Source organism: Gymnogyps californianus, chromosome Z, assembly GCF_018139145.2.
Source record: "Gymnogyps californianus isolate 813 chromosome Z, ASM1813914v2, whole genome shotgun sequence".
Lineage (NCBI taxonomy): Eukaryota > Metazoa > Chordata > Aves > Accipitriformes > Cathartidae > Gymnogyps > Gymnogyps californianus.
The window spans coordinates 3,006,087-3,018,933 of record NC_059500.1 but is presented as its reverse complement, the minus strand read 5'-3'; the positions used below and the strand labels follow the sequence as shown (position 1 = coordinate 3,018,933).

The following is a 12,847-nucleotide window of genomic DNA, read 5'->3' as shown; positions in this document are numbered from 1 at the left end:
ATTGTGGATGATAAACTGAGCATGAGTCAACAACTTTGTGCTACGGCACAAAAGGCAGACATGGTATTGGCCTATATATAAAGCAACTTAGTCTTAAGGACACATAAAGTCCTTCTGCTGCAGTCATGTACTGAGATGAAATGCTATCAGAGGTGCTGGACCCCATAATTTAAGAAATACATTAGCAAAGTGGTGTAATCAATGAGATCAGCAAAGGTCTTAAATATAAAATGTGCTCAGAAAGACTGAAAGATCTAGGACTGTTCAGTTAAAAGAAGACCAGAGGGGAAAATTGTAGCAATTTACAAGTAGATAAAATGTTGCAGCAAACAAGGGAAAAATCTGTTTCCCACATCCGTGTTGGCTATGCCAAGACGTAATGTGCATACACCGCACCAAGAAGCAGTTAAGTTTAACACTGGGAAATGGTCTCTAGAGGTAAGTGCTGTGAAGCACTGAAACAGGTTTCTTGGACAGGTTGCATGTTCTTTATCAGGCTAGACAGACATCAGGCAGTAACGATGTAGGGTGTGGTACAGAGAAAAGCTTTTTTATGGAGAGAGAAGCTTTTTAGTTCTCAGCCACAGTACAATTTCCTTTAGTAAAAGGTTCACATGGACGGCGAGTCATTTCTGATGGTACTTCAAAAATATTTTCAAATTCTCACTCGTGTTAAACCATCCTATAGCTGTATCCACGATACCATCGCAGGCCAACACTTGCGGCAATGTTAGGTAGCAAGGTGGCATCTGTTGTACATGCAGTTGTTTTTTGGCTGGGTTACAAACTTCCTATCTGTGCAGTAAAGCTCAAAAAAACCTCCAAATAAATGCTACACCACTTTCCATTGCCCAAGGCAGCCATAAAGCACATCAGATTGGGCCACTCTCTTTAATTCAGTCCACTGAGTTTTAAAAAGTGTTAAAGTCTGTGTTTTCAGGGTGTTGTGCAGTCTGTTGTTAGTGTATCTAGAAGACTGCATGAAGTGGAATGCAGACAACGGGTCTAAACCCATGTGCCTTTGGCACTGTGAATTTTTGTATAATCTTGTAGAAATCTCTAGAATCTTATCATCTACTCTAGAAACAAATTTCGCTGGTGTGAATGTGGCTTGAATTTCCTCAGGAACTAGTGACTATCATCTCAAATGTTACTCATTTTGAGCTTAGCATAACCTTTCCGGCTGGTTTTCTTCACATCAGTTCATAGAAACATAAACATTTTTTTAAAAAAACCCAACACATACAACAAAATTGTCTGCATGTTTCTTTCCCTGTCAGGGAAGTGGAAAACAAAACACAGCACAACCATTAATCTTGTTGCTTAATGTATTTATGGAAAATGACTACTGTTACAATATAAAACAAAGAAGAATGGAACTCTTTCCATTGTTCAGGTTGAGAATTCGTCAGGTTCAGGAGGCTTTGACACTGCAAAAGCCGACACAGTTATCTGCTTGAGGGTGTGTCCTCCACTGATTCGGTTTCAAGCAGTTGCTAAACCCAGCATTTTCCTGCATGCAGTTTTAAAGTAAATGAGCATTATTTTTGGTTTGCTGTAAAATGCGCTGCTTTAAAGCTTGGTGGCTCATGAGCCGCTCTGCATTGATTCACTGCACTGATTGCCATGTGCATAAAACATCAGCAATCCTGAATCGCGTGTGAAGTGTCCATGGATTGGGGCCTCTAGCTTGGTGCTGAGGGAAATAAAATACTACAGCATTACCTGGACACTTAACTGCTTTGGGTTTGTACCTCAATGCCAAAAGGTGCAAATGTATTATTTGATACAAAGAACAGCAGTATTCCAAAACGAGCAGAAAGTTGGAAGAAGGGACCAGAGGGAGGAGCATGAACTCCTATAAGAATTATTGCACTAGATGTAGGCCCAGACAGGAGCAATTTGTCAGCTGAAATTGCAAATGAACATATAGCAGAGAACTAAGTTTATTGGTGAGTCTGAGATGCAATGCAAGAGATCAGATCTTCTCAAAGGGTTATACTTAACAACTGTGTCGAAATTAAAAGCCCAGAGCTCCTGCCTATTAAAAACCTATAATGTTTTCAAAAGAGGGTTGATTACCAAACTATTAAGCAGCCCAAAACATCAGAAGCAGATAACAAATATCATCATCTAGGATGAGTTCGTACGAGAAAGACATTTTAGTTTTTGGTATGTTGCTTAGATACAGGTCATACGCAATTTGCTGCAGATAATTTGTCAGATTAGCAACTTTTTAGCAAGTAATTATTTAAAAAACATTCCCATTGTCTGGCCTGCTCTGCATTTAGTAGAAAATTGTTGAGTTTGTTCTAAGAAGAAGTATGAAGTGCCAACTCAAAGGTAATGTAGCCTTCTTCCACAACAAAGCCAAGATCTGGAACAGAGCAAGTTGCTTTTTAAGAAAGTCTAGAAGGTATGAACATATAGAAGTGTATGTAGATCATAACTAACTTGCCTATATTCATTTTTTAGCATTGTTTCATCTACTTTGTGAAGAATATGCTGAGTAAGCATGAATAAGTGATTCAAGCTTCGCCTTTTGTTAGGTTATTTTAGGTACACAGATTTCTTTCTCTAAATAGAGGTGTTGAAATACAAATATAAATGCAAATTCATGTGTCTGACCTTTGCCTTTTACTTTCCTGATGTAACATGCACAATATGAGCAAATTCACATGGTGCCACAATTCCCTGTTCTCTGTGCCAGGCTGCCCACCAACCAGCTGTACCTAAAGCGAGGGAGAAGCTCAAGAGTTGTCGAGCTTTGTGGCCAGGATTAAATAATAATAATGAAAATAAAAATAAATAATAAATTTTAAAATAGCGACAACAATAGTAATAATAATAATCTAGGTCTAGCTCTGGAGAGAAACTCAGATGGTAAGTAAAAGTCAAAACGTTAGCTGCCTGCTGACAAAACAAAATGAGAACACCAGGTATGTGATAGACAAGAACACTTCCAATTTTTTGTCAAACTTAACTTTCCGTAGATTCAAGATGCATTTGAAGGAGATTGTCCTTAGAATTCAAGACATGGCAATAACGGAATGAAACTGTCTTTAACATATTGACCTGTTTTAAATCTTTCTTGCTTAGACAGGAACAAAATATGTCAGTCCTTTCATTGAATACCTTCCTGAATTTTTTAAATAGTCCCTATTTCCTTAGTAATGTGGCTTGGGGTTTTTTTCTTCTTCCTTTTTAAATATTAATTATTTAATTGTGCTAACAAATAGTTCAGTATACATTTTGTCAGTTGTTTTCTCTTTTTCCTTTAAAAATATTAGAAAAATAAAAGAGGGCCTTCCGTGTCTTATGTAGCTGGAATACCTCTCCAGATTTTAGCAAATGTTATGGTTTAAGAGATCACAGAAGACTTTACAAAGACACTTAACGGGTCAGATAAACATGCTTCACACCCTTGAGAAGAAAGCAAGCCTAGCAATCCCTTTTTATAGATTAGGTGAAAAACAAGCAAAACCAAGGTAAAGCCCTGATTCTGGCTGGCCAATAAGTGAGGTCATTTTAGTCAATGAATTGACTTAAATGTTTATGATTTTCTGAGATTATGTCTTTTCCAAAGGGAAGATGATATGGTCTGTTAATTTGTATGTCCTAATCTCTCCGTGTTTGTTGTATTTAAAAGTATCAATTTAGATTGAATGAACATCTGCAGTAGTTCTCAAGAGAGATAAAAAATCTTACATATTAAAGCTGCTTCTCATCATTCTAGTACTGGCAAAAAATATGTAAAGTAAGTGTCTTATTGCTTCATATTGAAGGAAAAAAACTAATATAGTTTCTCTATTTTTTTTTTTTTTCAGTTCTAAAATGATTAACAAATCATTACATACTAGTATGGAACTATACCTTGGAGAAGACACATACTAAAGACATTATTTCTAAAATTATTTCTAGCTTCTTTCGTAGAATTATAACAGATAAAGACCTACACAGGACTTTGGATGACGTGTTTAATGTTCTTATAAGTTGGAAAAAAAAAAATTTGTAAGTTAGAAACATTTGAGATGAAAGTGGAGTGCTGTTTATGGGAAAAGTGACACCACGAGTTGAGTAGGAGATTGGGAGGCTACCAGAGGGAGTCTTGAAGATAATGAAAACAAATTAGTTTATCTAGGAGTAGTGAAAGAGAATCAACCATTGGGAATATATTACTGTCAAGGTTACCAGAGAAATTTACAGTAATCAAAACAAAATCAGGGATCAAAACAAAGTCAGTGGTCAGAACAAAGTGGTCAAAACAACCAAAGATGGACTCTCCATTCAGATAACAATAGTCAAGAAGGGCAAGAGTGGAGGCAGCTTTGGACGAAAGCTAAACAGTTGTCTTTTCGATGCTAAAAGAGATGTAAGCTGGTAGCAAAACTTCTCAAAACAGTCAGGGGGAAAAAAGTACAATTTGGTAACAGAAAGTGTTAATAGGAAGTCCCAGAAACTTGGTAATAAAATGACACTCTCTGAAGAAGCTAACAGTGTTTGATTTTTCTTGTCCCCATTGCACAACGCATGCAAACAAAACAAAAACCTTATAGTTACTCACCCAAGAAAGAAATACAAAAATAACTTCATTATGCACAATGGCTCTGTCTTTCATGGATTAAAGACTTACAAAGTCTAGTGCCTGTTTAAAAAAAACAAAAAAGAACTTGCTTGAAAGCTATACTGCAGGAGATAATGTTCTTTAAACAAGTAAGGTTTGTAATTACGTAGTTCATTCCAGTTTCCACATCAGTCTTTCTAGGCCTTTTTCTGTAGAATAGTTGTGTTCTGGAACACCAACTTCATTGATGTTTTGGGACATTTTTCTTCTATTCCCATCCAATGCTAGGAATACGAGACACACAGTAGTTCCATGTGACAAACGTGTCATGGTTATGGAATAATAAATGTGTGCCCCTAGTGTCAAGTATAATAAATATTTTCAGTTGGTCTCTATAATGATATCCCATATGATTTCCAGTATAAAAGATATCTTTCAACATATATCATCACATTCCTATATGCGAATAAAACATACAGGAAGTAGTGGTTGTCGTTGAATTGGTCACCATTGCTTTCAAGAAAAAAATCCAAAATAAGCTTTGTAGGTTAATACGGTTTTGTGTATTTCTTGTCTACATAACTTTTCACTGTCTTTTTTCGAGCAAGTAGCTAGGGATATTAGTAAAAGTGATCCATCTCTGTGGGTTTTCATTTTTATGCAGCTTTCGTTAACTGAACATAAAGGAGTATTCACAGAAAACTTTCAAGATGTTCAGATAGTTTTTTAAGAGTATACATGATCTCTGAAATACAAAAATGTTTCAAATTGAAAAAAATTGTAGGTTTCAGAACATAATATGATTTTATAGAAGACTACTTGTGCTAAGATTCTTGGCTTCAGTATAATCATTAAAAGCAGCATAGGTTATGGTAATGTGCCTTCATGTCTTAGTGCTAATTGGGCCCACTCAAGAATACGTTTGGGGAACAAAAATAACTTTCATACCTAAGAAATATTAAAAATTAGAAGGATGAAATGGATCAGATGTTGTGTCCAGGAAACAACCGTGTTGACAGCAGGTCAAGGGAGGCGATTCTTCCCCTCTGCTTAGCACTTGTGAGGTCACACCTGGAGAGCTGGGTCCAGTTCTGGGCTTCTCAGTACAGAAGAGACGTGGACAGACTGTACAAAGTCCAGCGAAGGGCCATGAAGATGAGTAAGGGACTGGAACATCTCTCCTGTGAGGAAAGAGTGAGAGAGTTGGGACTGTTCAGCCTGGAGAAGAGAAGGATCAGCGGGGTCTTTTTAATGTATATAAATACCTGAAGGGAGGGTGCAAAGAGGATGGAGCCGGGTGGTGGTTTCAGTGGTGCCCAGTGACAGAGCCAGAGGCAGTGGGCACACACTGCAACACAGGAGGCTCCATCTGAGCATCAGGAAACACTTTTCCACTGTGAGGCTGACCGTGCACTGGCACAGGTTGCCCAGAGAGGTCATGGAGTCTCCATCCTTGGAGATATTAAAAACCCATCTAGACGCAGTCCTGGGCAACCAGCTCTATGTGTCCATGCTTGAGCAGGGGGTTTGGACAAGATGACCTGCAAAGGTCCCTTCCAAGCTCAACCATTCTATGATTCTGTGAAACAAACACCTTTAATTGCAATAGAGAGTTCGTACCTTCCCTGTTGCTTACTTACTTGCTCAGTGATGTTATCAGGCGGTATATCTCACCTTCGTGTCTGACTGAACCTGTACCTTCTGAAGAGAGTTGTAGAAGGTATCTAGATTCTGCTGGAAATGATTTTGGGATTCACTGAGTGTGCCCGGCTGATGCTCTGCAAGAGCTGACAGAATGCAATCTTGACTTGCTGGACAGAGTACGCATGTCCACCTGAGCAAACCTGGAAGGTATACCAGGTATATCAATGAAACACGTACCCAGCCTCTTCTCAGAAGTGTATTATACCAGGATTGACTCTAAGCTTCTTTAGCAGAGCTGACCTGACAAACAGAAGGGCTGGGTAAGTTACACCCTCTTAATAGGGATAGCAGTGACCACATACTCTCTAGACATACTGACTCCCGAGCCGTCCCTTGGGCTGCTCTGTTGTGCGTCATCTCTAGAGTAGGTCAGTGGCTGTAAAGCACATACTGATCCCCAGGGAGTTCACAGAAAACCCTGATCTCTCATACCGTCCAGAGCTCTCTTTTAACTATCATCTCCATATCCTTCAAGTCATCATCTTATATGCGTAATTTGACTCTTTTTCAGGGCTAACTCATGTTCCTGTCACATCTTTATAAATAATTATAACTTTAATAAATGGAAAGGGTAAGGAGAGACAGGACAATTTAAAAAAAAATGGGAGGGAGGGAGCATTTGGCTTCAGTGTGCAAATGACATATAATTTCCAACAACTTGAGGAGGAATAGTTATCTTGCCTTTAAGACTTGTTCATTTAATTTAAAAATATATTTCTCAAAATTTAATTTGTGGTTTCAGGAGCTAAGTATAGAGAATTGCATAATGCCCTTTTAGACTTTGGTGACTAAGAGTGATCATATTAAATGAATATAGCATGCATAGAGTTTGTTAAAATATAATTTGTTCCATTGCAACAGTTTAAATCTCTCCAACATTGGTTAGGCTAAAATATAACATGCATACTTTTAAGGTGCAAATGTTGTATTCCTTAAGATATGATGATAAGAACCAACAGAACCCAATGCATCCTATCAAGGTTACTCTGGGGATAGAGTTAAAGAATTTGTGGTTTGTAAAGGATATCCTTTCTCAAAAACATTTGGTTTTGAAATTTCACTCATGACTGTTCATGATGTCTCTTTTGTTTATTAACAGCATTTTTTACCATTTTTTTCCATCAGGTGCTTCATTCCAAATGCCTACGCTGCTCTCTTCACCGCTGCTCTGGTGCCATTAATGTGCTTGGTAGTGGTTTTTGTGGTGTTCATCCACGCCTACCAGGTGACCCCACAATGGAAAGCGTACGATGATATTTTCAGAGGAAGAACAAACGCTGCAGGTATGATCCGTTGGCTACCCCTACGCAAACAAGCTGGACTTTCAGAACGGTACTGACTGTTCTCGCCAGTTCAGAAAACCCCACTAGAAACCACAGTTCAATAGATACCTACGCATTTGTTTAAGATTAAGCATGCTCGTGGTCCCTTTGAGGTCTGTGAAAGTACTTTAATGGTGAAAGTTATGCAGATGCTTCACTGCCTTAGGAGGATAAAAATGTGTTAAGCCTAAACCAAGAAATTAGTGTCACTGGTTACGTCTAGTCCGGTAAAGATAAAACACAGCATCACCCTGATGGGAGCACTGTGTCCCCATGCCTGGTTTTGGGGGTACCAAACAGCCCTGTCCCAGGGAGGGCTGGGGCTGCTCAGGAGCAGTGATTCCCTGCGTGCGGGGCAGCGATAACGTATGAACCCACGCTGTGCTCCTCCGCTCGGCCCCGGGTGATGGGCACAGCTCCTGGCCCTTGTGTTTTGCGGTGTGTTCAGTGGCTGCACAGTCGCGCGCAGGCTGCCTGTTGGAGTATTTGGGGTTAATGTTTCTGTTTTGAAATTTCCCAGTGCTGCTCGCAACTGAAACGTGCTTGAAAGAAAAGATCTGTCTCGTGCAAAACAGGAAGTATCGGTCGGTCTCCTCTGTCAGAACAATTTCAAATACAATAATGTTCCCAAAATAAAGTTGCAGCCGTTTAGACCAATACCATAATAATAGGACACTCTGTGGGAAGCTTAGAATATTTCTTTTGTTTTCACGGTGTTTTTGGAAAAAAATCTGAGTTTTATAAACAAGTGCAAATATACAGATTTTAATAAAAGTGTATCTATTTTCTCCCTGACTGCATGAAGCCAGTTAGATTTTATAAACTTATGAAAGATTCTTGAATCATTTTTCCCAATTCATTAAATAAATATCATCTGAACTTAAAAGTGACAGTGGATTATTAAAAAATTCCATTGAGTAGTCCAGGGCTTGTAACTGTTCAGATTTATGAAGAGTAGCTGTCTTGTTCAAATGCTCAAATTTGCAGTGCTAATTGTGTTATGAAAGGAGGGGTTGTGGGTTTTTTTAACATTTGGGTTATAGAAATATATTCCTTTGATGAGAAAATGAAAATAAATATTAAGTATTTATTTTCTAGACATTTCTTCAAATATTAATTTCTTAATTACAAAATGTCAGCTTAACTGAGAGCTATATGAATTTGGATAAGGTCTGATAAACACAGCTTATAAGTATGATACTCAAGACCTTAGCTGCACTTTACTCTTTCATTTCTTTCTGATATGAAAGGGACTGCCTGGAGCAATCACAAAGGTGGCTCCTTATTTAATATCTTTTTTTTAGTATCTCTAAGGATGGAGATTCCGTATTCATATGTTGAAGGTTAAGGCTTGTCTCCGAGCAGTTAAACCAAAGGAAAAAAATACTGAATATTGAAACAATACCATAAATAAAGTCAGTATGCAAAATGGCAGAAAGTACTAATAGGAGTTATATCTGCATGACATAAGGACATGAAATAATAGGGTTGAGACAAAACTTTGTTTGATTTAACATAGGATTTAGGGTGTTGTCTTTCTCCAATAGAGTCCAGAAAATGGTATAGAGCATACTGGGGTCTCAGAAGAAAAGAAAAAAAATCAGGAAGAGACGTGTTCAGTAAAATGTCAATAATTTTTTTTTTTTTTTTTCAAAAGCAGGTTGTAACTTTTACTGCTTGTGCACTTGCATGGCAAACTGGTGTTTTGCTACCATAGGGCTTTTGCAAGCACAAATGAAAGTACCTCATGCAGTGTGGGTGAGAGCAAGTTGGAGAGAGACTGTTTTAGAGAAGAAAAAGAGCTGCCTGCTGAGGTTTACAGTGCCTAGGGTTGTATAAGGGCTCTCTGTGGAGCTGTGTTTATAGTGTAAGCTTCCAGAAAGAAAGATTGGTGATTTCTGTAGTTTGTAATGTTGCCTATAACTAGATAACATGGTTCTAACTGTTAACTAAAGGCCTCTGACTTTCTGACTGAATATTTCTCTCCTGAAATTTGAGATGGTGGTAGTATATTTACATTATTTTTAATGTTTTATGGGTATATTGTGCTTTTAAAGACATATTCAAAGGTGGTTTGCAGTGCTAAGACCTCCTCCTACTTTTAAATTTTGAATCTTACCATATGACCCACTCTTGGAGAAGTTCACTCCACTGACTCCATGTTCTTACAAACTCAGTGGGACCTGCTCCTGCTTCAGTGCTGTTATTGCAGCCATCTCAGAGGATGCTGTGGGAAACAACATTTTTCATAATGGCAAAGCTGCCTGCAATCAGCTGCCTGATGATATCTTGCTTCTGCAACAGAGAGGGGATCCTGGATCACACCCGCACCGAGTTCTGGCTTCAGTGCGACTTACAAGATCCTATGGGGTGGGGAGGTCTTTTGGCAACGTTGCCTCCTTAAGTTGCACAGGCGCCCAGTATTTTGCTGTTTTGTTATGGCAATGAATATGCCAGGGTTTCTCTCTGTTTCGTCCAAAACCAGAGAAAAGTTGGAGCTACCAAGCAAGTTGTCTATGTCTACTGTCTTATCCTAGCTCGTCTCTGGCTGTCATCCCCATACTGATTTACTCCCTGTTCAGTCACCCACAACAATGAATTCCTACAGCAAAAACACCTTTCCCAGCCTCCAGCCTGAGGTTTGGTACCCAAAATTCCCCACTTCGAACAGTGCAGTAAGTAATGGGGGGGGGTGTGGAAAAAAAAAATCGCTACTTTGGAAAATTGTCTGCTCTCCATTGGTTACCCTTTCTAGAGAGAGAATAAAATGCCAAGTGAATGACACTGTAAACATATCAAGTGTAGAGAGCTGTAAACATAGACAAAAATATTTTTAATATGCTTTTACTTTTACTAGTAATTGTGGACACCTGCTCATGATTCTATGATTTAAATTCCAGAAAGCAAAGAGTTTTGCAGAAAGGAGAAAATGGCATATATAGACATGTAATTATCATTTATACATAGATATTCATAGAAACACCTATTTGCATGTGAATATTTGAACTAGTACTGTTTACTCCCTTTTTGGGAATCATTCAGTTAGAAGATAGTTAAAATTGCAGTGTGATACAGATGACCGCGTGTGGATTCTGCAATAATTCATGCAAAACATTACTGAATGTTGTCAATAAAAATAAAATAGCAAGGTCACTGGCTTGCATATTACCATAAAACAGAAAAAGGGGCTGGATATGCAGATTTGAAAGAAAAAAAAAATGTTATCTGCTTCTAAGTGTATATTCTTTTGGTCGTTTCATAGATTGTAGGAAAAGCCTCTTAAACTATAGGTGGTAATTCTGAAGTTCCATATTTGTGATCTCTACTTGAGGAAGGCTATTACTAACTTTAATAGAAATTTAACAGGAATAGAAACAGCAAAGTTTATCCTCATTTGTAGTGTATCCTCGGATTTTTTTCCAAATAAATTGCCTACATAAGTGGGTAAGTTAAAAATTGAGTCAAAATTTTTCTTACTCTCTTTTCTCCTACTGTTGGAATACTCTGAAGCTTACCTTGCAAATAAGGTTCATCTTGAACTATCTAGAATCACAGAATCATAGAATGGTTTGGGTTGGAAGGGACCTTTAAAGATTATCTAGTCCAACCCTCCTGCCATAGGCAGGGACATCTTCCACTAGGTCACGGTGCTTAAAGCTGCATCCAGCCTGACCTTGAACACTTCTGAAGACGGGACATCCACAACTTCTCTGGACAACTTGTTCCTATGTCTTACCACCCTTATCGTAAAAAATTTCTTCCTTTTATCCATTCTAAATCTACCTTCTTTCATTTTAAAACCGTTGCCCCTTGTCCTGTCACTACAGGCCCTGGTAAAAAGTCTTTCTCCGTCTTTTTTATAAGACCTTTTAAATATTGAAAGGCCAGACTAAGGTGTCCCCAGAGCCTTCTCTTCTCCAGGGTGAACAACCCTAACTCTCTCAGCCTTTCCTCACAGCAGAGGTGTTCCATCCCTCTGATCACGTTAGTGGCCTCCTCTGGACCCGCTCCAACCGGTCCATGTCTTTCTTGTGCTGGGGACCCCAGAGCTGGACGCAGTACTGCAGGTGGGGTCTCACCAGAGTGGAGTAGAGGAGCAGAATCACCTCCCTTGACCTGCTGGCCACGCTCAGGATGCCGTTGGCCTTCTGGGTTGCCATTGCACATTGCTGGCTCATGTCCAGCTTTTCATCTGCCAATATCCCCAAGTCCTTCTCTGCAGGGCTGCTCTCAGTTCTTCACCTCCCAGTCTGTACTGATACTGGTGATTGCCCTGACCCAGGTGCAGGACCTTGCACTTGGCCTTGTTGAACCTCATGAGGTACACATGGGCCCACTTCTCCAGGCTGTCAGGGTCCCTCTGGACGGCATCCCCTCCGTCAAGCATATCAACTACACCACTCAGCTTGGTATCATCCACAAACTTGCTGAAGGCGCACTCGATCCCACTGTCTATGTTATTAATAAAGATATTGAACAGTACTGGTCCCAGTACAGACCCCTGAAGGACACCACTTGTTACTGATCTGCATTTGGACATTGAGCCGTTGACCGCAATTCTTTGGATGTGGCCATCCAGCCAATTCCTTATCCATCAAGTAGTCCATCCGTCAAACCCATATCTCTCCAATTTAGAGACAAGGATGTTGTGTGGGACCATGTCAAAGACCTTAGAGGAGTCAAGATAGGTGACATCAGTTGCTCTTCCCTTATCTACCAATGTGGCCACTCCATCATAGAGGGCTACCAGATTAGTCTTCTACAGCTATTAGAATAAATTCTATATCTGCTGTAGTAAAACGTCTTCCTGAACTTAGGTAGCAGTACTGTGTTTTACTATTTTGTTCTGTCTGTAGAAGCAGAGAGTTTGTTGTTACCCACACTAAAGGGGACTTCCATGTGTTTTTGTCACTAAGAGCAGAATAACAATGCTGGGTTTCACCATACATATCTAAGAGAAAAATTTTGTCCCTTGGTAACTGCAAAGAGCATCTGTTTGTACATGGTTATATAGTTTCTTGGAAAACTATAGGATATATTTGGGGGTTTTTACATATATCTATACACAGATATTCATTTATTAGTTGTACCTTCTTTTCTGTCATGCATATATTCTTCCTAGTCCTTGTTGTGGTTTAACCCCAGTCAGCAGCCAAGCATCACACAGCTGCTCCCTCACTCCCTGTCCCTGCCTCCCTGCTCCCAGTGGGATGGGGAGGAGAATCAGGAAAGAAGGCAGAACTCATGGATTGAGATA

General features: G+C 39.2%; 1 protein-coding gene across 1 annotated transcript in view; it reads left to right on the top strand.

Annotated features, from left to right (window-relative positions):
• Positions 1 to 12,847, top strand: part of ADGRV1 (adhesion G protein-coupled receptor V1) — a 284,217-nt gene that overhangs the window by 219,825 nt on the left and 51,545 nt on the right. Inside the window, exon 87 of the mRNA XM_050912471.1 lies at positions 7,394 to 7,551. Coding sequence (XP_050768428.1) covers positions 7,394 to 7,551 — 158 coding nt within the window. The remainder of the gene's footprint in view (positions 1 to 7,393; positions 7,552 to 12,847) is intronic.